Below are 26,514 nucleotides of genomic sequence, written 5' to 3' on the forward strand. Positions count from 1 at the left end.
AGCTGATGTCCCGCTGTGTCCTAGGACGGCATCGTTGTCCCTCTTGCTGAAGCTGGAACGGGTTGTGGGCAAACTGGGAGATCTGCCAGCCAGACCCGGGGATGCGGTGGCCACTCTTGGCTGAAAACCAGGATTACTCAGCTTTTCCAGGCCTCAGGAGCACTGAGCTCCTCAAATATCTCACAGGACGAGAGAAAAGGGCTTCAAGTTGCACCAGGGGAGGTTGAGGTTGGATGTGGGGAACAATTTCTTCCCCAAAGGGCTGTGGGGCATTGGAACAGGCTGCCCAGGGCAGTGCTGGAGTCACCATCCCTGGAGGACTGGACAGACGGACATGAGGTTCTCAGGACATGGGGCAGGGACAGGGCTGGGTTATGGTTGGACTCCATCGTCTGGAAGGCCTTCTCCAACCAAAACGATTCTGTGATTCCAATATCTCATCATTTTAAGGCTGCAGGTTGATCTAACCAACCCACTAATGATGGTTGTAGAATCATTATAGAACCACAGAATGTCCTGAGCTGGAAGAATCCACAGATCATGGAGTCCAACTGCTGTCCCTGCACAGGACACCCCCCAGGTCACCCCGTGTGTCTGAGGACGGTGTCCAGTCTCTTGTTGAACACTGTCAGGTTGGGGCCGTGACACCTGGGGAGCCTGTTCAGTGTCCAGCACCTCTGGGGGAAGAACCTTCTCCTCATGTCCCACTGACCCTCCCTGGCATCACCTTCCAGCCGGGATCTCGCTCGGAATCACAAGCACTAACTCCATGGTGGTTTTTTATGGAGTGGTTACTATAGGTGAGACAAGCATTTCCCCATAAAATCTGGTATCCTGCTGTGGAGGAGAGTGAAAAAAGACCGTGCTTGACCTCACAGCCTTCAGACACTGAACCTGCTGACTCCTGCCAGTGGTCAGTCCATGCCCTGGAGCCGAAGTTTATTACCTTTATTATCTCAGCCGAGAGAGCTGCAGATATTGTCAGCGGTCACGTTATTCCCCATAAATTAAATATATATATATATATATATATATCTAAATATATATCCATCCTGGGTATTTGACCTCATATCTGCTGTGATAAAGGGCAGGGAAGGAGCACGTGCAGCCCCGGGAAGGACACGCGGTGGGATGTGGATCTGCTGGGGGACAGGCTGAGAGAGTTGGGGTGTTCAGCTGGAGAAGAGAAGCTCCAGGGAGACCTCAGAGAGGCCTTTACAGACTGAAAAGAGGCCTGTAAGAAAGATGGGGACAGACTTTTGAGCAGGGCCTGTTGTGATAACACAAGGAGTGATGGTTTGAAACTAAAGGAGAGGAGGTTGAGGCTGGATATAAGGAATTATTGTCCCTGAGGGTGGTGAGAGCCTGGCCCAGGTTGGCCAGAGAGGTGGTGGCTGAACCATCCCGGAGACATCCCAGGCCAGGCTGGACGGGGCTCTGAGCAACCTGAGCTGGTGCAGATGTCCCTGCTCATGGCAGGGGGGGCACTGGGGGAGCTGGGAAGGTCCTTCAACCCTGTGATTCTATGGTCCTCTTGACACCCACCCTGAGATATTGATCCATTGATCACATCCCCCTCAGCTTCTCTTCTCCAGCTCAACAGCCCCAGCTCTCTCAGTGTCTCCTCATCACAAAGATGCTCCAGACCCCTCAGCATCTTTGTGTCCCTCCCTGGACTCTCTCCAGCAATTCCTTGTCCTTCCTAAACTGGGGAGCCCAGAACTGGACCCAGTCCTGCAGCCTGGCTCTAAGCCTGAGCTTATTAAGCCTTGAGAGGAGTCAGGACTTACTAGCATGGCCAGTGCACTGGCTGACGCATCTTAATTGTGTCCAGACACAAACCAGCATCTCTCACAGTGCTGGGGCTGCAGTTCCCGTTCATTCCCCAGTCCCCCACTGGGTAGATGCGCCCTGGACATTAAGTTTAAATTGGGCTCTTTTGGCTGTTTGCGCTGAGCCCTGTGTAGCACAGTGATGAAACCTTCCCAGAAAGGGCCGTGGGGCATTGGAACAGGCTGCCAGGGCAGTGCTGGAGTCACCATCCCTGGAGGGTTGGACAGACGGACATGAGGTTCTCAGGACATGGGGCAGGGACAGGGGTGGGGAATGGTTGAATTTAATGACTTTGAGGTTCTTTTCCAACCAAAACAATTCCATGATTGTACCCTCAGCCGGAGCTCCCACCCCTTTCCCAGAGGAACCCCATATCATGGACTCTGCAGGAATTAAGGGTTCAGTCCCGCTCCTCTTTGCAACTCACTCCAATAGTTAATCACCCTCCCAATTAAAAACCATTCTGCCTTATTTCCAGTCTGGATTCATCCACCCGCAGCCCCTGCAGCGTGTTCATTTTCTCTGCTAGACAAGCAAGCCTCGTGCATTTAGAAACCAAGTCGATCCTCAAACCTCTCGGCGTTAACCTCAGCACATTGATTTCTTTTCCATGCAGTTTTCAGGCTCGCTCCAGGCTTTGCGCTCCTTTTCCTAATCCTGAGCAGATCTCTCGCCTTCCACCTCACCCCAAATCCAGACGCGGACTTGGAGGAGCTCAGCGTGTCCCGGTCTGCCCGGCAACAGCAGCAGCTCCAAAAGCATCATGAGAAATCCACGTGAGATTCCTCGGGAATATTGCGCTTGAGCTGCTGCTGTTTGACATCCTCCCACCGTGTCTTCACCATTTATCCATGGCCAACAACATTCACCTTCTTCCTACCCGCAAAATGCAAATATTTGCTGAATATTTTACTCTCCGTGTTCCTGCAGGAAGAGCATCCATGTGCCACACATGTCCTGGATGCCTTTCTTAGGCGTCTTTGAGTGTCCCATGCCCCATCAAGCAGAGGGTTTTGAGGACTGACCTTCTTTTTGAGATCGACTTCATAATCCCCCAATTTTCAAGGAAAACCCAAACCCGCCGCTTCCCCCTGTGCCACTTCTGGGGACACACAGGCAGTGGTGACCCCGGGGCTGGGGACAAGGACAGCGATTCGGTCCCAAGCCGCATTTTGGGGACGACAATCACAAAGAGAAGTGTGGGTTTATTCCTGTTTTTGCTCTGAGCTTTGCCGTGCAGCAGCGTTTCAAGACCTTTATTTTAAAGAGCTGCAGATCTGAGTGATGCTCAGCTCTCCAACGCCGCCCTTTTCCTCTGCTACCTGAAAAATAACACAGATTATCATTCTTGGGCGCCTTGCCCCTTTCATGTCCTGCTTTTATCAAACAGAACGTGTCGCATCCTCGGCCTGGCTGACATGTGGCAGCTGCCATGCACTGATGGAAAAGCTCCTTGTTCCTCGGAGCCTCCCCCTCATTTATAACGCCGCACAGTATGTCGCTTCTTATAAAATATCACAAAACCGCTTTACAACGTGCACCGATCCGTACGGCGAGAATAACTCTTTTTAAGAGCTGTAATAGAGGCCGTGGTTAAATAATGCAGATAAATCAGGGAGCAGGGAGTCTGTCCCTCTCCCAGTGAAGCAGGAGCTGGAAATTCAGTGTATTGCAGATCTCTGAGCAACCTGAGCTGGTGAAGATGTCCCTGCTCATGGCAGGGGGGGCACTGGGGAGCTGGGAAGGTCCATCAACCCAAACCATCCTCTGATTCTCTGATCCTCTTGACACCCACCCTGAGATATTGATCCATTGATCACATCCCTCTCAGCTTCTCTTCTCCAGCTCAACAGCCCCAGCTCTCTCAGTGTCTCCTCATCACAAAGATGCTCCAGACCCCTCAGCATCTTTGTGTCCCTCCCTGGACTCTCTCCAGTGATTCCTTGTCCTTAAACTGGACCCAGTTCTGCAGATGTGGCCTCACCAGGGCAGCAGAGGGGGAGGAACAACCTCCCTGACCTGCTGCCCACACTCTTCCTCACACCCCCCAGGTACCATTGGCCACAGGGCACATTGGTGGCTCATGGTCACCCTGTTGTCACAACTCCCAGGTCCTTCTCCAAAAGCTGCTTCCCAGCAGCTCAACCCCAACCTGTGCTGGTGCTGGGGGTCGTTCCTCCCCAGGGACAGGACCCTGCACTCGCCTCGGTTGAATTTCATAGAATCACAGAATCATTTGGGTTGGAAAAGCCCCTCAAGCTCATCGAGTCCAACCATAACCCAGCCCTGTCCCTGCCCCATGTCCTGAGAACCTCATGTCCGTCTGTCCAACCCTCCAGGGATGGTGACTCCAGCACTGCCCTGGGCAGCCTGTTCAATGCCCCACAGCCCTTTGGGGAAGAAATTGTTCCCAGATCCAACCTCAACCTCCCCTGGCGCAACTTGAGGCCATTTCCTCTGCTCCTGGCGCTTGTTCCTGGGGAGCAGAGGCCATTTCATTAGGTTCTTCAACAAAGAATGTCCCCATGTCCCATTGACACACATCCTTCTAAACATCCTGAAATAAGAGGCTGGTTCCTCCCTTAGAAGATCCGCGTGAGATCTGAAGCCCCTGCAGATTTGGGAAGAATGAGCTTGATGAGCTTGACGGGCTTTTCCAACCAAAATGATTCTGTGATTCTATGAATTATTTCTCTAACCAAAAGGAGCAGTTACAAACCCTCATGCTGAACCATGGCCACCACTTTTGTGCTCCACAGCCCCGATCCACTAGGAATTTAGGGGGTAATCAGGTATTTCTGTTTCCAAACCGTCTTTATATTTCGCAGAATTTTCCATTGGTATCTAACCAGGATGCCCTTGGATCCAGAGAGGCGCGGAGACACCAGCTCTCCTTTCCCAGCCCTTCTTGCCTTGTGCCAATTCAGCCCTTCAACCACCTCCCTCATCCCCGGGAAATAATGCAAAAACCCCTTTAAACCTGCTCTTTATTTGCAGAAAAGTTGCATTTGCGAGCTGGCGACATGATGCTCTTCATCCTCCCCTCGCCAGCCCCATCCTTGCTCCATCCGTCCGTCCTTCCGTCCGTCCGTCCGTCTCCCCCTCCCCACCGTCTCCCTGGCAACGCCGAGTGCACATCCTGGAAAAAAACTTTATCCGAAATCTGCTCTGGGCAGCTTTCCAAATCCATGCTAACCTGATTAGGTGTCTCTGGGGCCTTGGCTGCCTAATCGAATTAGAGAGCACTAATGGCAGCGAGGACTTGGAGTGGGCAGAGAGCAGTAAAACAGAGTGTGTACTTAGTGATAATTACACTTGCTTTGCTGGCATTGATTTATACGCCTTTTTTTCTTCTCCTTTCCCCCCCTGCTTTGTTTTGCTCGTCTGGAAACGCAGCGATTCGGAGGAAGGAAAATGGCTGGTACGACGAGGAGCACCCGCTGGTTTTTCTCTTCTTGGGATCATCCGGAATAGGTAACGTGAGAGGGACCGAGAGCCCCGAGGGGGCTGCGACGGCTTCACCACGTGGCTTTTCCACAGAAATACCAGTTAAAAACGCTGTTATCCCTCCAACTGGTCACCCAGTTCATCATCCCGCGGGGCGACCACCACCAGACCCCATTCGCACACAAACGCTCAATTACCCCAGGGGACCCTCTAAGGCTCAAGAAAGGGCAATTTTCACGAGGAAAATGTGATTTTTCACAGCTTTCCAGTGGGAATGCCTCTTCTTTGGGTGGGGAAATACTCAAATTTGCTGCTTGCAAACCAAATTTCTGCTCGTCTCGCTTTGTAACGACGGGGTTTTGTTGATGGCGATATTTGGCCTCGAGCGCAATAAGACGCAACGTGACAGCTGATCGGTTCGTGGGATGGACAAATGACTTTTACCCAGGGAAATTAAAAACAAAACACACACAAAATCCATATTTAAAGTAACCAAATGGTGACATCTTAACAACCTGGGTGCTTGTGGCCAGGAAGGCCAATGGGACCTGGGGTGGGTTAGAAGGGGGTGGTCAGTAGGTCAGAGAGGTTCTCCTGCCCCTCTGCTCTGCCCTGGGGAGACCACACCTGGAATATTGTGTCCAGTTGTGGCCCCTGAGTTCCAGCAGGACAGGGAACTGCTGGAGAGAGTCCAGCGCAGCCACCAAGATGCTGAAGGGAGTGGAGCATCTCCCGTGTGAGGAAAGGCTGAGGGAGCTGGGGCTCTGGAGCTGGACAAGAGGACACTGAGGGGGGACTCGTTCATGGGGATCAATATGGAAAGGGGGAGTGTCAGGAGGATGGAGCCAGGCTGTTCTGGGTGACAACCAGTGATAGGACAAGGGGTAATGGGTGCAAACTGGAACACAAAAGGTTCCACTTAAATTTGAGAAGAAACTTGTTCCCGGTGAGGGTGGCAGAGCCTGGCCCAGGCTGCCCAGGGAGGTTGTGGAGTCTCCTTCTGTGCAGACATTCCAACCCGCCTGGACACCTTCCTGTGTAACCTCATCTGGGTGTTCCTGCTCCATGGGGGGATTGCACTGGATGAGCTTTACAGGGCCCTTCAACCCCTGACATTCTGGGATTCTCCTGCATCCACTGCCTCCTGGGGCTGGAGGGGTTAACACCACGGGACACACAGTGATTTCTGCCTGAGCAGATCCAGGTGTTAACTCAAAATGAGTCGCTATAAAGCTGTGTAAAACCAATCAGAAATGTTTTTGAGACCTCATCGCACTGCTTAGAGCAGGTTGGAAGGCTCAGGAATGCCAATCGTCACATCTCCAATTCCCATCTATTTCCCTGGGTTGTTATTTTTTATATTATTATTATTATTATTATTATTATTATTATTATTATTATTATTATTATTCAGCGGTAAAAATGAATATTGGAAAAAAAAGAAAAGAAGAAAACAAAGCATCAGAGAGTTTTATATTATCAACTGAATGTTTTATACAGGTCTTGATATCACGGCAATCCGAAAGCTCAAATATGTGCAAATAAAGTATCTGATGTGCCTTCACATTTTAGCGGTTTCTCACCGCAGTGAAGCAATTAAAGATCCATTCGCAGAGATATATGCACGCAATATGTAAATACACATATATAAATATACACCTACACGATAGGACCTACAATACAGCAACGGCCAAAGCCGACAAAGCTGGAGCTGCACTGAAATGCTGCATTTTGGCCGAGATTTCAGCTGCCGGAGCAGGCGAATTCCCATTTTCCAGCCCTTTCTGTGATCAAATTAAACGATCCTGCGGATGCGAGCGATCTATCGTCAGCAAAATACAGCTGTGGCGGGGGGGCTGCGCCAGATGTGTATTTGTGTTAGCTGGTTTGGGTTTTAAAGCACATTTTTTAAATGTTGAATATTTGTTTGGATATCTACGTAGCAGAGGGAAACGGGTTTGCTGGGGATGTTGCCAACACAGGGTGGATCTTGCCTGTTTAATGAATTTCTCCCTAAATGGGTGTGTTTGGAGAACAGGATCTGACCTTCTGTGAGCTGCTGTGGCTGCTCGTCCCTATCCATGTGCATTTTCTCCTTTACTTATTGTTCCTAACCCTACAATTTTATGCCAATCACCTTATATAAGTCAAAGAAAGAAAGATTATCCAATTTCCGTGACGTTCTTTATCGAGAGACTAAAAGACGTTGCACGCAACGCTGAGAATATTGATGGTAAACGCGGCAAAAATCTGACCTAACCACACCTTATTGCGGAAAAAAGATGATGATGCCTCTGCCCATCGTGTAAGAATCGACTGTTAAAAATGAAATAGCTGATGGACAGACGGACGGGGGATAAACCGGGTTTAACATGTCTCTTCTTATTTGGCGCAGGTAAAACGGAGCTGGCCAAGCAGACAGCCAAGTACATCCATAAGGATGTCAAGAAGGTAACGCTGCGTCCCTTCGCTTCTCGCCGTCCGGGTGGGTTTTGGTAAGGGGGTGGCTTTGGTTGCTTGGTGAGGTTTGTTGTCTGGCTTTGCTAGGCTGGGAGTCCAGCTTAGCGGTCAGCCCAGCTACTCAGCAGCGCCGGGGAAGAGAAACAGGAGGTAAAATGAAGCCATACATTACCCCTATATTTAAATTGTAAAAATCTAAGTGTGTTTGACAATCTCCTATGTCCCCCATTTGAGTTTGCTCCTGTGTTGTGAACATATATTTTTTGCCTCTGTTGCTAATAACACTATAAATTATTAGAAGGATCAAATACTGCAAATCCCCTTTAGGTGTCCCTGGCTGCACCACTTGTCGCGTTGTACCGGTGCAGACGATGGAGCATTGATTTTGTCCTCCAGCTCTTAGCGCTGAAATATTTGGCATCCAAACAGCAGCAGCCTTTTGTGCCGTTGAACTTTGTTTTCGACTTCACAATTTGTAGTGGTGCTGGGTTGGAGTTATTTCCAGGCCCTGGTGGCTTAGTAGAGAGATAGTTCAGTCTGAGGTTTTAAACCAGCGATTATTTAAAGCCGGGCTCACCGATTCACACAAGGCTAGAGCTGGGGAATAGGAGGAAAGGCAAGATTAATTCCTCTCCCCAACATCCTCCAGCAGAGAATGGCCATGAGGTAAAATGACACATTTAGGAAGAAGATCAAAAGCGAACGACACTATAAAAACAGCTCTTCTGGTTTCTTTTCCTCGTCCTTCGCTAATTGCCTTCCCCAAGCAATAAATCTCAGCTCCCCATCCAAGCACCTTCATCCCCGACTCCCGCAGCTGGAACTGCTCAACGCCGGCCAAGCATCAAACGGAAATAACACTTAAACACCGAATGTTGCGTTAATTCGGTAGCGAGCACAAATCGGAGTTTGATTGGTAATGAATCGGCTCAGCCGGCGGTGCCGTAACGAGCAGCGTGACGGAGTCACCAACCAGCTGGCGGTTGTGGGGCTGCAGAAGTTCATAGGAACTAATGCATTAAGAATGGAGAACCCCCTATATTCTCATTTTTGGAAGGTGCTGATGTCCTTACCCAGCCCGTGGTGTGGACAGAGCAGGGAGGTTGGGAGCAGGATGGGACCGAAGCTGAGCAGGTCCTGCAGACGACGTTCCTTGGTGTGCACCTCGCCAGGATTGGGCCGCGCTTTTGTAGAGCTTGCTCTGCTTTGGGCAGTTTGTTCGTATTTTAATATTTTGCGAGATAATATCACAAAATCATAGAAACGTTTCGGTTGGAAAAGCCCCTCAAGATCATCGAGTCCAACCGTTCCCCAGTCCTGTCTCTGCTCCATGTCCTGAGAACCTCATGTCCGTCTGTCCAACCCTCCAGGGATGGTGACTCCAGCACTGCCCTGGGCAGCCTGTTCCAAAGCTCCACAGCCCTTTGGGGAAGAAATTGTTCCCCACATCCAACCTCAACCTCCCCTGGCGCAACTTGAGGCCGTTTCCTCTGCTCCTGGCGCTTGTTCCTGGGGAGCAGAGCCCGACCCCCCCTGGCTCCAAGCTCCTTTCAGGCAGTTCAGAGATCAGAAGGTCTCCCCTCAGCTCCTGTTCTCCAGCTGAACCCCCCAGGTCCCTCATATTTCCTCAACGTATCTGTTTTGAATCAAAATCTGGCCTGAGCTCTTACCACCACCCTCAAATACCAGCATTTCAGGGGAGAGCGGCAAACCCAGCAGATCCTCCTCCTTTCCTCCGTCCCTTGGGTGTTCATGGCAACACCATCTGGGTTTGGTGCCGCGAGGAATCACCTGCGACCTGGACAGCTCCAAGCTCCACGTGTGCTGCCCAACGTCCCATCCATTAGCTCTGAAGCTGAATATTACAGGTCAGGCTGGACGGAGCTCTGAGCAACCTGATCTGGGTGAAGGAGATTGTGGCATGGAGGGTGCTGATCTCTGCTCCCCAGGAACAAGCGCCAGGAGCAGAGGAAACGGCCTCAAGTTGCGCCAGGGGAGGTTGAGGTTGGATCTGGGGAACAATTTCTTCCCCAAAGGGCTGTGGGGCATTGGAACAGGCTGCCCAGGGCAGTGCTGGAGTCACCATCCCTGGAGGGTTGGACAGACGGACATGAGGTTCTCAGGACATGGGGCAGTGCCAGGGCTGGGTTATGGTTGGACTTGATGATCTTGAGGGGCTTTTCCAACCAAAATGATCCTTCTCCTCTCCTCTTCCTCTTCTCTTTCTCCTCTCCTCAGACCTCTAGGAACTGAACTAGAGCTGCAAGCCCAGGAATTTCATTGTCTACAGTGATTCATCAGCTTTTCAAATTCAAATCAGGGAGCTCGGGCAGTAACTGTAAATTCTCTGACAACATTATCTATTTAAGTTGATCACCCGTTCACCCGTTTACTTCAGCTTTATAATTTTGATTTTAGTTTTACAGAGAGGCATTGTGTTCTTCCTGTGATTTATTTCTGAAAAGCTGAGCCACAATAATATCCATTTTATTTAGCAAATGGCGAGCTGCTGTTTCGGTCCCACCTGTGTCACTCCGGCTCTAGTGACAAGCAGAACATCTGGAGCAAATCTCAGCTGTGGGCTCTGAGCCGGCAGCGGGAAATGCTCCTGTCCCCCTTTGAGAAACCACCATCGTCTTCCTCAGAATAACCCTTGGCATTTTGTGCTGGATCTTCTAAATGGGATGAATCTTAGAGCACATTCATCAAATACCATGTTTTGTGTTTCTCTTGCAGGGCTTCATCAGACTGGACATGTCGGAGTTCCAGGAGAGGCACGAGGTTGGTAAATGGGCCGTCTCTGCTTCCAGTGGGTGTAGAGTCAAGTTTAATTGTTAACTTTAACAAATCCTGTCAATGCCCTCGTTCCCCTGTGTTCAGTCCCTGTCCTGGTGGTGCTGAGCATCTCCCCACTGCCACCAAATGTGACAAACTTCAGTCTCGCCCTGGCAGGAGCATCCAGGACCTTCCCAAATTCCTTCCGCATCCTCCAGAAGCGGTTTGGAAAGTCGAAGGGGATGCACGGCAGAGCAGCAGCAGTTGCCGTGGGTTGTACATTGAATTGCAATGTGGGAAATACCAGCCAAAAAGCAACTTTAACTCAGGGAAATCAGGAGCAGAGACCAAGGAGCAAGGAAATGTTTAATGATTTGTGTCCCATGCTGTAGCTTCTGCACGTGGTGTCGACCCTTGGGGGAAGAGCAGCCGAGAAGAGATGATATTGTCCATGAAATCTGCAGCCTGGGCAGAGCCACATGCTGTAGATCACCCACTGGTGCTGGGGTTGTCTGTAGACCCAGGCCTAGGCAGGCTGAGCTCAGCCCAAAGCCCCATTCCCCTCCTTACCCTTACACATTGCCGACTCCAGTGTGGGCCACCGTCCCCGCATGTCTCCCATGGGGAAAAAAGGGGAGAATCCAGCCGAAAACGGGACCGTGGTGCAGAGTCCACCCCTCCCATCACACCTCCTGCCTAATTCTGGTGCGACACGTCACTCCCAGAGCTGGGGGGGGCCCTAAATCCCTTTGAAGATCCTTTTTCTCCCCCAAAAGCAACAAGATCCTGGCTGAGACAGGAGAAATCTGTTCATAACATTTTTCTTTTGACGGCTGCGTAGAGGCCTTGTGTTTTTTATCGATACTGTTGGTGAGGTGCACCCAAGTCCCGAAAACACGGGGTGAGGAGCATCTCATGAGGAATCTGAGGATCATCCCCATAAACATCAGAGCTGCTGCGTTGTGTTATGGAGACAGGAGGAGACCGGGACCGTCGTGCTCAATGTGCTGGGCTGTGACAAGGGCTGATCTGAGTTTCAACCTGGGACCCTCAGCACCATCCTCAGGAACCGCAGGACCCTCAAACGGCCAGAAAAGGTCCAGAAAGTATGTTATTTTATCCAAAGCAGCAAAGGGATGTGGGAAGAGAAAATAAAGGCGCGCTCACAGCTGGCCTGATAAGTGGGTTACAATGGGGTCCTATACTGTAGAACTGAAAAACAGACAAAAATAAAGCCGTATTGATGATTCAGTACAAAGGAAGAGGAGTCAGGAGTAGCAGCGTGAGATATAAAATAGCAGTAGCGCTGAGATATAAAATACTGCGCCCTGACGAAGACAAGAGGCAGAGCAACGGGAAGGAATAAAGCAGAGAATTGCGGCCAGAGCGATATCAATTTTTCAAGCAAACGAGGATCAGGTCAGCCCAGGAGACAGCGGCCTCGGAAGGAGCCTCACGTAGCCCTGGGCACTGCGAAACAAATGTAAGGAATTAGCTAATTAGCTGCTGTTGGCTAATTGAAGCAGTGGGACCCCCCTCGCCGTGGGAGCTGGAGATGAGGGGATCGCAGCTCTACCTGGGCAAACGCCTCGTATTGCTCAGCAAAAAGGAGCCACATGAGTGGGACAATCACAGAACATCAAACACCAGGTTGAATGGACCACAAGGATCCTTAGTCCAACGTTTCTTGGCACAAGCCCGGTCTGGATGAGCTGGCCCAGCCCCTTGTCCAACTGAATCTTAAACATCTCCAGTGCTGGAAAACCCACCACTTCCCTGGGGAGATGGTTCCAATGGCTGATTGTTCTCATTGGGAAACGTTTCCCTCTTGTGTCAAATCAGAATCTCCCCAGGAGTAACTTGTACCCATTGCCCGTTGTCTTTTCCATGGGACTCCTTGTACAAAGGGAGTGTCCATCGCCTTTGTAGCCACCCTTGAAATACTGATCATGGTGATGAGCTCTACTAAGGCTGAAGAAGCCCAGCTCTCTCAGCCTTTCCTCAAATGGATCATAGAATATGATCCTGGTATGAATCACAGGATGGTTTGTGTTGAATGGACCTTCCCAGCTCCCCCAGGACCCCCCCTGCCATGAGCAGGGACATCTTCACCAGCTCAGGGTGCTCAGAGCCCCGTCCAGCCTGGCCTGGGATGTCTCCAGGGATGGTTCAGCCACCACCTCTCTGGCCAACCTGGGCCAGGCTCTCACCACCCTCAGGGCAACAATTTCTTCCTCATTTCCAGCCTGAATCTCCCTCCTTTAGTTTAAAACCATCACCCCTTGTCCTGTCACAACAGGCCCTGCTCAGAAGTCCATCCCCATTGTTCTTGTTGGTCCCTTTTCAGTCCGGAAAGGCCGCACTAAGGTCTCCCCAGGCTCACCCTTCAGCTGTGCTGCCTCCTCCTCCTCTGGGATTTAGGAGAGGAAATCTCTTTGTTTTCTGAGGATTTGGGATTTTGCTCCACAAACTCCCAAACAAACTTCCCATACAACCTCTGCATGTCCAGCATCCTGGAGAACCACGCGGGATTAACAAACTTTTATCAACTTTCCACACCTAAAGACGCACCCACAGACCCCAATTGCTTGAGGAGATGTGGAGAATCTCAATTCTTAGGGACGTAGTTCAGTGACAGTGTTGGGTTAGAGGTTGAACTCGATGATCTTGAGGGTCTTTTCCAACCAAATTGATCCTCTGATTCTATGAAAATGCTCCGAGCTGTACGTCAAAAACTATTTGTCGTTTTTACCAAAATATTTCTGTTGTCAAAAATACTATTCTAAATAACTTAAAATTTTTTAAACCTCATTTAAAAAATCTTGATGTCAAGTAGTGAAGCTGGTGATTGACACAGGAAGAGTATTTCCCTTGTGGCCTCTGATTTGCCACCAGAGCCACCTGCAACTCGAATTCTTGCTCTTAAAAAGGCTAAAGGAGATGAAAATGGGTCTTGGGCAGCTGGGATGGGTCACTGGGACACCAGTGAGACAAGCAGAGGTGGTGCCTGATGGGTCACTGGGACACCAGTTAGACAAGCAGAGGTGGTGCCTGTTCTCCTGCCCGTGGCAGCTCCTGCAGATTCTGCTGCTTAAACCTCCAGGTGAGATAATTGCTCAGCAACCACCAATCTGCATTTTGCCCAATCGTTGCCTATTGAGCTGATTTTGGGATACCTGGAGTGCAGCAGATATCACGAAGAACATCAAACTTGATGGAGCAAAGAGTGGTGGCTGCCTGTTGAGCGACCCATTCCTGGCATCTCCAGATCAACTTCTCGTGTGTCTCGTTGCTTCCTTCTAGGTGGCCAAGTTCATCGGCTCCCCGCCAGGCTACGTGGGCCACGAGGAGGGCGGGCAGCTCACCACCAAGCTGCGGCAGTGCCCCAACGCCGTGGTGCTCTTCGACGAGGTTGACAAAGCCCACCCCGACGTCCTCACCATCATGCTGCAGCTCTTCGATGAGGTAAATCCGTGTTTTCGGGGGCAGGGTTTGCACAGGGGCCATTGGGGAGGCGACAGTCAGGAACCACGGCTGCGGGAGATGTGCTGGAGTGGAGCTGGAATGCTCCAGATCAACAGTCCTTTCCAACCAAAGGACATCTTCTCATTAATCACTAGTTTTTCAGTTCAGCTTCGTTAATTTTTCATTCTTCAGGTGTCGCGTGATTTGTCTCACACCTTTCCTCCCATGAAAATAACATCGTAGAATCACAGAATCATGGAATTGTAAAATCATGGAATTGTGGAATCATGGGATCACAGAATCGTGGAATCATAGAATCGTGGAACTATGGAATCATAAAATCGTGAATCATACAATCTTGAAATCACAGAATCATAGAATGGTTTGGGTTGGAAGGGAACTTAAATATCCCTTTTGTCCCCTCCGAGGACAAAACTCTTCAGGTAACTCCCTAAGAAGAGTCTGGGGCTGCTTCCCAGGAAGAAATTGTTCCCCACATCCAACCTCAACCTCCCCTGGCGCAACTTGAGGCCGTTTCCTCTGCTCCTGGCGCTTGTTCCTGGGGAGCAGAGCCCGACCCCCCCTGGCTCCAAGCTCCTTTCAGGCAGTTCAGAGATCAGAAGGTCTCCCCTCAGCTCCTGTTCTCCAGCTGAACCCCCCAGGTCCCTCAGCCGCTCCATCACACTTGTGCTCCAGCCCCTCACCAGCTCCGTTCCCTTCTCCATGCCCTGTAGGTCTCTGGGAAAACGCCCAGACATCTCCAGGAGTGTGTTGGCCTCCTCTGCAGTCCCAAATAGCAGCTCCAGACTCCTCCAAGATACCTACCCAAGGAGTTTTGCCAATGCTGAAGGCAGGTCCGTGACCGATACTCCTCCCAGGCATCTCCACACCCGACACCACCCGATCCTGCTGGCAGTGGGAAGGAGATCTGGTACTGGTGGATGAAAGATTGGCCATGAGCCGGCAAGGTGCGCTTGTAGCCCAGAAATCCACCCGTGTCCTGGGCTGCATCCCCAGCAGCGTGAGCAGCAGGTGCAGGGAGGGGATTCTGCCCCTCTGCTCCGCTCTGGTGAGACCCCCCTGCAGTGCTGGTCCAGCTCTGGGTCCTCAGCACAGGACACACATGGACCTGCTGGAGAGGGGCCAGAGGAGCCACAGGAATGATGCGAGGCTGGAACAGCTCTGCTGGGGGACAGGCTGAGAGAGTTGGGGTGTTCAGCTGGAGAACGGAAGCTCCAGGGAGACCTTAGTGCGGCCTTTTTGGACTGAAAAGGGGCCCATGAGAAAGATGGGGACAGACTTTTGAGCAGGGCCTGTTGTGATAACACAAGGAGTGATGGTTTGAAACTAAAGGAGAGGAGGTTGACGCTGGATATAAGGAATTGTTGGCCCTGAGGGTGGTGAGAGCCTGGCCCAGGTTGGCCAGAGAGGTGGTGGCTGAACCATCCCTGGAGACATCCCAGGCCAGGCTGGACGGGGCTCTGAGCAACCTGAGCTGGTGCAGATGTCCCTGCTCATGGCAGGGGGGAACTGGGGAGCTGGGAAGGTCCCTTCAACCCAAACCATCTTTGATTTTATGATTCTATGATTCTATACTCACTGTCTGAGGGAGGCAGCACAAAGTTCTCGATTTTGTAGCCCTTTGCTCTCCCATGGTCTCTGGGGACACTGGGCACACGACCTGTCCTGTGCAGCTGCCACTCTTGCACAATCTGGTGGGACCCAGGGATGACCTTGTGTCTCCAGGCTCTGCATCTCCTCACCCCCTCGCATGTGAGCTCCTCGGTTTATTTTTACAGTCCTGCTCTGGCCTCAGAGGCAACCAAACTCCAGAGCAACATGCTGCGAGGTTTTGTTTCTTTGCTTTTTATTTTAAGGATTAATAACACCATTTTTTCTTGCATAGATCATGGCAGCAGCAGCTAAATGTGAAATCAATTCCTGTACCACGCACTTGACAGGGCAATAACCCAAATGTTAATCTCAAGCACCCAACAAGGATTTGTCTCATTGTGCTGGATATCTGCTGCTGGAGACATATCGAGGAAAGAAACGGCCTGGGGAGCTGCTTGTTTTTTGCCTTATTTTTCTCTCTTTATTTTATTAATCAAGAGAACGGGTACTTTTGCAGGGTTCCTGCTCTGGTTTGGCAGGAGGAGGGCTGCAGAAGCTGCAGCACCCGGGTTTATCAGGCCATCCTATGGACAGGAGGGATGTTCTCTGTTGCCTTTTGCTGTCACTGCTGCTCTGCTGCTTGATCCCGCTCCCTTAGAGCCTGGCTTTGAGCATCCTCGAATCCTGGGGGCAGTTTTGGGCCCCTCACGCCAAGAAAGGCCTTGAGGTGCTGGAGCGAGTTGAGAGAAGGGAACGGAGCTGGTGAGGGGCTGGAGCACAAGTGTGATGGGAGCGGCTGAGGGACCTGGGGGGTTCAGCTGGAGAACAGGAGCTGAGGGGAGACCTTCTGATCTCTGAACTGCCTGAAAGGAGCTTGGAGCCAGGGGGGTCGGGCTCTGCTCCCCAGGAACAAGCGCCAGGAGCAGAGGAAACGGCCTCAAGTTGCGCCAGGGGAGGTTGAGGTTGGATGTGGGGAACAATTTCTTCCCCAAAGGGCTGTGGAGCATTGGAACAGGCTGCCCAGGGGCCCATCTCGTTTTTGCCTCGTGTTTTGGCGACGTCCCCTGCCGCCCGCTCACGCCTCTGGTGTCGCTGGGTGTTGTTGCAGGGCAGACTGACCGACGGCAAGGGGAAAACCATCGACTGCAAGGATGCCATCTTCATCATGACCTCCAACGTGGCGAGCGATGAGATCGCCCAGCACGCGCTGCAGCTGCGGCAGGAGGCCATGCAGATCAGCAAGAAAAGGATCGCAGAGAACTTAGGTACCGGTCTTTCCACGTGCTGCCCCAAATCCCCAAATAATCCGCCTCCTTCCTCACTTTCTTTAGACTTGTAGAATCACAGGATGGTTTGAGTTGAAGGGACCTTCCAAGCTTATCCAGTGCCACCCCTGCCATGAGCAGGGACATCTGCACCAGCTCAGGTTGCTCAGAGCCCCTGGGATGTCTCCAGGGATGGTTCATCCACCACCTCTCTGGCCAACCTGGGCCAGGCTCTCACCACTCCAGCTCATCCATCCCTCTGCCAGGAGGAGCTCCCAGACCCCTGGGCTGTATCCCCGCTCCTCGTCCCTGCAGCCAGTCTCCACCAACATGTCCTGCAGGCCCCGCAGCCCTGGGACAAGCTTGAGAGATGCTCCTGTGCCAGAAGTGCAAGCACCTGCCTGATCTTTTATCCTCCCGCTCTGCTCTGTCCTGGTGAGGCCACATCTGCAGAACTGGGTCCAGTTCTGGGCTCCCCAGTTCAAGAAGGACAAGGAATCACTGGAGAGAGTCCAGGGAGGGACACGAAGATGCTGAGGGGTCTGGAGCATCTTTGTGATGAGGAGACTGAGAGAGCTGGGGCTGTTGAGCTGGAGAAGAGAAGCTGAGAGGGATCTATCAATGGATCAATATCTCAGGGTGGGTGTCAGAGGATGGACCAGACTCTGTTCAGTGGTGCCCAACGCCAGGGTGAGGGGCAACGGGCACAGACTGAAACACAGGAGGCTCCATCTGAACATGAGCAGCAACTTATTTGCTGGGAGGTGCTGGAGCCTGGCCCAGGCTGCCCAGAGCGGGTGTGGAGTCTCCTTCTCTGAGACATTCAAACCCCCTGGGATCCTGTGTGATCTGCTCTGTGACCCTGCGTTAGCAGGTGGGTTGAACTGGGGGATCTCCAGGGGTCCCTTCAACCCCAACCACACTGTGATGCTGTGATTCTGTGATCTTCTCCGCCTGTCTCGGGAAGCTGAGCTGTTGCCTCCCAGGACGATCTGTTGCTGAGAAGTCCCACACCCCCAATCTCCACCCGTCTCCCTCTGCTTTGGGCTTCCCCTGTTCTGAAATCCTCCTTATGGAAGTGCTGGAGTCACCATCCCTGGAGGGTTGGACAGACGGACATGAGGTTCTCAGGACGTGGGGAAGTGCCAGGGGTGGGTTATGGTTGGACTCAATGATCTGGAGGAGCTTCTCCAACCAAAATGAATCTATGATTCGAGATCCCTTCAGAGGGAGATCACATCTTTGGCAAAGGGTTTATATCCCACCTCCCAGCCTTCCTGATCCTGCGCTCTCTTCCCGTTGTGTCCTCACCCTTTTCATCCTCCCAGGACCCTTCCTAGAAAAGCCTGGGGCTGGTACGGGTGCTCACATTAAAGAGGAAGAGTTTTGTTTCCTCGCAGTCCTTCCAAAAATAGAACTGAGCTTAATCAGTTTTACTCCACCTCAGAATGGGGGCCCTGAACCCAAACACCCTGTAGAAAACTTTCCAAGAAGGTGAATTAGGGTAATAAAAGCACAATTGGGCAGCTGCTGAGATTTGACCTAAACAACTGCTGAAGGCAGCAGAGAATCCAAATTTATTTGTGACCCCCCCGACCACCTTCACTGGCCGGTTGGTGACAAATCCAGTGGCACCAGTGACTGGGCAGTCTCTGCTTTGCCAAGGACAGACAGACAGATGGACAGACGGCGATGGCTGTGCCCAGTAAACAACCACAGCATCACGTCCATGGGAGCACGAGAAAACGCTGGATTTCGGCCTCAAATCTATTTCCCAGCTTCTTTTTTCATGTCTCTTCTTTTGATTCGAAGACGCCGATGCCCAAAGTGACGTAATTCAGAATCTTTAGACTTCAATCACGCCAGGGAAAGGACAAAGCACGCCCGCCGCTGAACTTTGGAGAATAACATTTTCAAATGCCAAACGCTTTTCTGCTAAATGAGGAAAGCATTGAATTTTAATTTCTCCGGACGTACGGCAGACAGCTGCAGCAAGCCGGCCGAGCTGCAAAATGCATTTCGGCTCCGGAGCCTTGCCCTCAATTGAGTTTGGTGGAGCTCCTCGCCATTTCCACCAGCTCTTTGGCTCAAAAATCCTCCTGCAGCAGCGGCCCGGGCAGATAAATGGGAAGATAAGATCGAAGGAGCCACAGCGTCTGTCTGTCTGTCCGCGGAAGCAGCGAACGCGAATTCTGGGGGCAGCTCCGTCCCTTCTTGTCTTTTCCAGCTCTGCTCCTCCCGAACGCCACAGCAAATTCCCGTTATGTACCCCAAAAAAAACCCCCTTTTAACAGAAAAGTGATGTTAAGCCAAATCCTCATAACCAAAGACACCCAGCTCCCTTCGGACCCACAGACTGCTCTGTGCATCTCCCCACCCAGCGACCACCTTGTCTTTGCTGTGGGGGGACAGAGAAAAGGTGATTCCAGAGGATTTTGTTGCGTATCTCGGTCCCATCCAAGATGTGAGGGATCTCCCTGTGAGCATCCTGGCGTTCAATAGCCCCCGGAGTTAAATGTCTGAAGATGTAGGAAGAAATGAGGCGGTAAAGACAAAGGGGGTTTGGGCGGCAGAGGCGTCAATCCTGCGTTTTGAGCCGTTGTGGTTCGGAGCCGGGAGCTGGGAGCCGGCCAGAGCCTGGCTCCATCTGCAGTCAGCGCAGGGAAGTAGATTCTGGATGGAGCTTTGCTACAAACAGACTGAAATGGCGTTTGCTGCTTGCTGAAGGGACCAGCGGTCACGAATCATAGAGCATTTTGGTTGGAAAAGCCCCTCAAAATCATTGAGTCTGTTCCCCAACCCCTGTCCCTGCCCCATGTCCGGAGAACCTCATGTCCGTCTGTCCAACCCTCCAGGGATGGTGACTCCAGCACTGCCCTGGGCAGCCTGTTCCAATGCCCCACAGCCCTTTGGGGAAGAAATTGTTCCCCACATCCAACCTCAACCTCCCCTGGCGCAACTTGAGGCCGTTTCCTCTGCTCCTGGCGCTTGTTCCTGGGGAGCAGAGCCCGACCCACCTGGCTCCAAGCTCCTTTCAGGCAGTTCAGAGCTCAGAAGGTCTCCCCTCAGCTCCTGTTCTCCAGCTGAACCCCCCAGGTCCCTCAGCCGCTCCCATCACACTTGTGCTCCAGCCCCTCACCAGCTCCGTTCCCTTCTCTCCACTCGCTCCAGCACCTCAAGGCCTTTCTTGGTGTGAGGAGCCCAAAACTGCCCCCAGGATTGGCCGTTTAGCCTCCCCAGGTCCCAGCACAGGGACGGTCACTGCCCTGGTCCCGCTGGCCACCCCAGTGCTGGCACCAGCAGCCCTGGGTGATGATGTTCATCATGTAATGGGCACCAGCTCCCAGATCTGAGGTTTGCGGTAGCCAAGTGAGGGCTCCTCCTCTCCAAAATCCCCAGGAGCAGCTCTTGGGGTGCAGGACAGAGAGCGGAGACACGTGTGAAGGTCCAAGGTGGCACCTGAGCTTCCCTCTGGACCATGTCCCCCTGTCCCCACCAACACCCCTCTCCTCTCTTTCAGAGGATGTCCAGGCGACCGAGAAGATCACCATCTCCAAGCAGTTCAAGGAGAAGGTCATCCGCCCCATCTTGAAGGTACAGATGATTTTTCACCATCTCAGGTGTCCTGAGCTTTGGCCACTTGGTCATTTGATGCAATATCCTCCCTGTTCCTCCCCCAGCTGTGAGATAAGTGACGTGACATCCATTTTTAATTGTCACCCTCTAAGAATCATAGAATGGATTGGAAGGCACCTTTGCGTAAGGTCAGAGCGCAGCCAAAATAAATAAATCGCAGTTTCTTCTTCACCCCTTTGCTCTTGTATTTAGAGCAACAATGCGAGACAAGGGGAATGTGGGGTGGGAAGCGTTGCTGTGGGATTTTGGGGGTTCTCTGCTCTCTCTCATGGGGTCACCATGGGCTGCAGAGGGGCCGGAAAAGACAACGGTGACATCCTGGTGACGTGAAGTTTCTTTAAGACATTTCTGAAGCCCCTCAGGGCTCTGCTCACCCTCCTGCACAACCCAAGGATTTGAGCGAGTCATTTCTAGTTCCTCTTGTCACCTCCAGAAGAATTAATTACCCCTGCTGAGAGGGGGGCAATTAGTTAATTAATGATGAGCGGTGGTGACCCGAGATGCGGATTTTCAGCTCTGGGGGGTGCGATGGGCCGGTTCCTCGCTCTGTGGATGCTACAGGAGGTGGGGGTGACCCCTGGGGACCGTCACTGCTGTCCCCATGGGGTCACCAACCCCATCCCCTTTGTCCCCGCAGGCTCACTTCAGACGAGACGAGTTCCTGGGGCGGATCAACGAAATTGTCTATTTTCTCCCTTTTTGCCACTCGGAGCTCATCCAACTTGTCAACAAGGAGCTGAATTTTTGGGCCAAGAAGGTAAAAAAACCACTCGTGGGCTTTCGAGGTGACTTCACAAGTGATACATGAGCAGGAGGAGCCTTCATCCCGCTGCATCTTCACCATAGTCTTACCCACTCATCAAAGGGAGGGGACCCTGTCTGAGGGGATAGGGGCTTCTTGGGACAGAAGTTGGGGCAGGGATGAGCTTCAGGCCATTTCCAGACACATTAATTAATTCATCTTTGCACATCCGAGCTTGTTGTGGGGGCTAAAGAGGAATTAGGGGACCACTCGCTTGGTGGAACTCTTGGTGGCCTTTTGTCCTCATTCCAGGGACACCCACACCTTGTGGTGTCCCCACCACACAAGGAATGGGCCACCAGGGCTGACAAAGGCACCGGTAACTCTTCCTCCTCCTCTTCCTCACCCCTCAGGCCAAGGCGAGACACAACATCACCCTGCTCTGGGACAGGGAGGTCATGGATGTGCTGGCCGACGGCTACAACCTGCACTACGGTGCCCGCTCCATCAAACACGAGGTGAAGACGTTTGTTTGCAGACAACACTGAATTGGGTGGAATGTTGATCTGCTGGAGGGTGGGAACGATCTACAGAGGGATCTGGACAAAGGGCCACCGGCATCCTGGCTGGTGCCAGCACTGGGGTGGCCAGCGGGACCAGGGCAGTGACCGTCCCTGTGCTGGGACCTGGGGGGGCCAAACCACCAATCCTGGGGGCAGTTTCAGGCTCCTCATCTCAGGGCTCAAAATAGCGGCCCCAGGGGAACCAGAATCACTCAGGGCTCAAAATGGCGGCCAGAGGGGTGGCGGGATCACCTCACAAGAAAGGCCTTGAGGTGCTGGAGCGAGTGGAGAGAAGGGAACGGAGCTGGTGAGGGGCTGGAGCACAAGTGTGATGGAGCGGCTGAGGGACCTGGGGGGTTCAGCTGGAGAACAGGAGCTGAGGGGAGACCTTCTGATCTCTGAACTGCCTGAAAGGAGCTTGGAGCCAGGGGGGGTCGGGCTCTGCTCCCCAGGAACAAGCGCCAGGAGCAGAGGAAACGGCCTCAAGTTGCGCCAGGGGAGGTTGAGGTTGGATGTGGGGAACAATTTCTTCCCCAAAGGGCTGTGGGGCATTGGAACAGGCTGCCCAGGGCAGTGCTGGAGTCACCATCCCTGGAGGGCTGGACAGACGGACAGGAGGTTCTCAGGACATGGGGCAGGGACAGGGCTGGGGAACGGTTGGACTCGATGAGCTTGAGGTGCTTTTCCAACCAAACTGATTCTGTGGCTCTAAAGCCAAGGATGGAGCACGGGTGAAGCCCCTGGTATCTCCCCCAGCCCTGCTGCACATGGGGAGCACATGAGGAAGGAATTGTTGGCCCTGAGGGTGGTGAGAGCCTGGCCCAGGTTGGCCAGAGAGGTGGTGGCTGAACCATCCCTGAGACATCCCAGGCCAGGCTGGACGGGGCTCTGAGCAACCTGAGCTGGTGAAGATGTCCCTGCTCATGGCAGGGGGGGCACTGGGGGAGCTTTAAGGTCCCTTCACCCCAAACCATCCTGTGATTCTCTGATTCTTCAGGTGGAGCGACGTGTTGTGAACCAGCTGGCAGCCGCCTACGAGCAGGACCTGCTGCCCAGGGGCTGCACCTTGAGGATCGCAGTGGAGGATTCGGACAAGCAGCTGCTGAAAACCAAAGACAGCTCTTCCCCCGGGGCGGAGAAAACCAAGATCCCCACCCTGCGGCTGGAAATCGTGGAAAAAGACAGCAAATCCCGAAAACTGGACATCCAGGCGCCTCTGAACCCGGAAAATATCGCTTATTTCTTATAGACAGTGACAAGCACGCTCTGCCCTGACAATAAAGACGCCGAGACCTCGGTTTTGCAATGTGGCCCCGTCGGAGAGGTAGTGGGACAGGGACAGGGACAGGGACAGGGACAGGGACAGGGACAGGGACAGGGACAGGGACAGGGACAGGGACAGGCAGGGGCTGCCCCATGTCCCCACGCTGCGTTCGGAGCTGTGGGTCACAAAGTGCAGCGCTGGCGTTCGGGGACAAGTTTGGTGGAGGGTTCTGGGCTTTCACTCATCACAAGAAAAGGTGACGGAGCTTTTTTAACGTGGGGGAAAAGCAGATTTCAAACCGGCCGGAGAGGATTTGTCATTCCCCAAAGAGGTGACCAGGTTTGCCAGGTGGGACTGTGACTGGAGGGGACAGGGACCGAGGGTGCGACAGCTTCATTCTAAAAGCCACCAGACACTCCGTGTTTTGCCCACTTCTCTTAATTTATTGCAATAAACGTGGTGCAGACAACCTTCTGTGTCTGGTGGGGGGAACGCGAGTGGACAGAACACATCTTGGGGGCTCCTGCTTGTCACCGGGAGCCATGACCAGCACCGGAATGTCCCCCCGTCCCAACCGGGTGACATCCCTCTCTGGATCCTCCTCCTGCTGCTTTTCTTCTGTCCCATTCCCAGGAAATACGGAATATTTGGGGTTTAACCCGCCTGCCCAAGTTGTTCCCAGTGTCAGAGCTGGAGAAAAAGTCCCCGACCCAAAGAAATGGAACCTCTGGGGACCTGCAAGTGCTGGGACAGGGACAGGGGCACCCAGGGGTGAGGGTGCCCCCTCTGCAGGTTTCGGGGTGCATCTTGAGGGCTCCCGTGCTGAAGGGCAGATGAGGGGTTTTGGGGTTCAGGGCGCTCGGTCTGCACACCAAGACGGCGACACTTTCCCGCACAGCTCTGGCTCCTCCGGTTGGTGACGTGTCACGGGGGCGGATTGCGAAGAGCAGGAAATTCAATACAGGAGGAAATCAAACCAAATAACCCTCCCAAATTAATAAACTGTAAGTCACGGTCCCTCGAGGATGGGGACGGATCGGAGGTGCCTTCCCGTGTGACACGGCAAAGTCCCCGAGCGGCCCCGCGGGGGCTGAAACTCACGTTCCGTGGGACTCAAGAGTTAGGGGGGGCTGCCCTGAACCCCCTTTCTGTCCCTTTACCTGTTCTGGGGCTTTGTTAGGAATGTCCCCAGAGTGCCCCCAGAGCTGCGTTTGGCCAAGGATGCGAACGTGATGGAGAAAAAACTCAGGCAGGTGGTTTGGGGGTGTCCCCTGAACCCCCATTTTCAATGCTGGTGACAGAGCCGGAGAGGACATGGGGACCAGGGGGTCGCTGGATGGGGACAGGGGTGCCCGGCAGCAGATTTGGCCTTTCCGAGCTGCTTGGGGTGTGCGGTGACAGGACAGCAGGACACCTGGAGCGGGTTTGTGTCCCCAAAAAGGTTTCGGAGCATCACTGGGTTTTCTGGGACCCTCCAAATTGGGGTTTGTTCCCCAGGGAGGACCAGGAGGAGGTTGAGTCGCCACCGTGGGGATGGTGACTCCATCGGGAGGTCGGTGGCATCGCCAGCACCTCCGTGTCCTTGCCCAGGGGTGCGGGGGGAGCCAGGGGTTGGGGAGGGGCTCCCCAAAAACACTGGGGTGGCTCATAGGATGGCAAGTGTTGTCCCCAAATCTGCTGGCACCTCCCACAGGGCTCAGGATGGACAGCGCTGAGGTCCCCAGGGTCCCAAAACCGGGGGGTTCGGGGACAAACGGGGCTGGAAGTGGCGGGTGCTGCAGTTGGGGTGACTGGGGGACAGGGCTGAGTGTGCAGGGGTGTGCACGGGAGTGAATGAGTGTGTGCACAGGTGTGTGTGAGGGTGCACAAGTGTGTGCACAGATGTGTATGGGGTGTGCACGGGAGCGCAAGAGTGTGTGCACAGGTGTGTGTGAGGGTGCACAAGTGTGTGCACAGATGTGTATGGGGGTGTGCACGAGTGTGAACACAGGTGTGTATGAGGGTGCACAAGTGTGTGCACAGATGTGTATGGGGGCGTGCACAGGAGTGCACGAGTGTGTGCACAGGTGTGTATGAGGGTGCACAAGTGTGTGCACAGATGTGTATGGGGGTGTGCACGGGAGTGCACAAGTGTGTGCACAAGTGTGTGTGAGGGTGCACAAGTGTGTGCACAGATATGTATGGGGGTGTGCACGGGAGTGCACGAGTGTGTGCACAGGTGTGTGTGAGGGTGCACAAGTGTGTGCACAGCTGTGTATGGGGGTGTGCACAGGAGTGCACGAGTGTGTGCACAAGCATGTATGGATGTGCATGAGAGCGTGTGTGCATGGGAGTGCACAAATGTGTGCTTGGGTGTGCACAGAAGAGTGCATAGTTGTGCATTTGTGTGCGGGCGTGTGTGAGTGTGTACATGGGTGTGGATGGGAGTACGTGAGTGTGTGCACAGGTGTGCATAAGTGTGCATGGCTGTGCATTGATGTGTGCAGAGGTGTGTATGAGAACACGAGTGTGTATGGGCATGCGCGTGTGCACAGGTGTGCATGGTTGTGCACCGGTGTGTACACACGTGTGTGCACAGGAGTGCATGAGTCTGTACACAGGTGTGCATGGGCTTGAGTGAGAGTGCATGAGTGTGTAAGGGCATGCACGTGTGTGCACAAGTACGCGCACGAGTCTGTTCATGTGTGTGTATGGCTGCGTGCATGGGAGTGCACGAGGGCGTGCACAGGTGTATATGGGTGTGCACGGGTGTGCATTGGGATGTGTGCACGGGTGTGCATGGGTGTGCAGGACGCTGAGGCTGCCCCGGGGGGCACCGCAACACCAGCCCCCCCAAACCAACACCGCTGGGCTCGGGGCTCCCGGAGCTGCTGGTGGGACACAGGGAGCCCGGGGACTCGTGGCGAGGGGGTGACGTGACACGCTGTGCCCTGGTGGGACACCTTATTGCGGCCTTTCTGTGATTAAAGGGGCCGGTGAGAAAGATGGGGACAGACTTTTGAGCAGGGCCTGTTGTGACAGGACAAGGGGTGATGGGTTAAACTAAAGGAGGGAGATTCAGGCCAAACAGGAGGAAGAAATTGTTGCCCTGAGGGTGGTGAGAGCCTGGCCCAGGTTGGGCAGAGAGGTGGTAGATGAACCATCCCTGGAGACATCCCAGGCCAGGCTGGACGGGGCTCTGAGCAACCTGAGCTGGTGCAGATGTCCCTGCTCATGGCAGGGGGGGCACTGGGGGAGCTTTAAGGTCCCTTCACCCCAAACTGTGATTCTCTGATTCGGTGCCGCACTGTGCCGGCCCCCCAGGAACGCAGCCGCGCGGGTCCCACCAGCCGGGGTGGCACACCGGTCCCTCCTCCATCATTTTATTTGTTTTTAATGGTGCTGGAGTCGCGGCGCCGCCGTCCCTGAGCAAACAGCAGCGGTGAAAGGGCTCCCTCTGACAGATCAAAT

At 53.2% G+C, this 26,514-nt stretch overlaps 1 protein-coding gene across 1 annotated transcript in view; it reads left to right on the forward strand.

Annotated features, from left to right (window-relative positions):
* CLPB (ClpB family mitochondrial disaggregase) overlaps positions 1 to 23,098 on the forward strand; it is an 84,499-nt gene extending 61,401 nt beyond the window's left edge. Inside the window, exons 8-16 of the mRNA XM_082043595.1 lie at positions 5,230 to 5,307; positions 7,676 to 7,731; positions 10,477 to 10,521; positions 13,819 to 13,980; positions 16,703 to 16,859; positions 20,380 to 20,453; positions 21,133 to 21,252; positions 21,651 to 21,755; positions 22,798 to 23,098. Coding sequence (XP_081899721.1) covers positions 5,230 to 5,307; positions 7,676 to 7,731; positions 10,477 to 10,521; positions 13,819 to 13,980; positions 16,703 to 16,859; positions 20,380 to 20,453; positions 21,133 to 21,252; positions 21,651 to 21,755; positions 22,798 to 23,049 — 1,049 coding nt within the window. The 3' untranslated portion in view covers positions 23,050 to 23,098. The remainder of the gene's footprint in view (positions 1 to 5,229; positions 5,308 to 7,675; positions 7,732 to 10,476; positions 10,522 to 13,818; positions 13,981 to 16,702; positions 16,860 to 20,379; positions 20,454 to 21,132; positions 21,253 to 21,650; positions 21,756 to 22,797) is intronic.
* The last annotated feature ends 3,416 nt before the right edge of the window (positions 23,099 to 26,514 follow it).

The sequence above is a fragment of the Streptopelia decaocto genome (assembly GCF_964273445.1).
Source record: "Streptopelia decaocto genome assembly, chromosome: 1".
NCBI classification, from domain to species: domain Eukaryota; kingdom Metazoa; phylum Chordata; class Aves; order Columbiformes; family Columbidae; genus Streptopelia; species Streptopelia decaocto.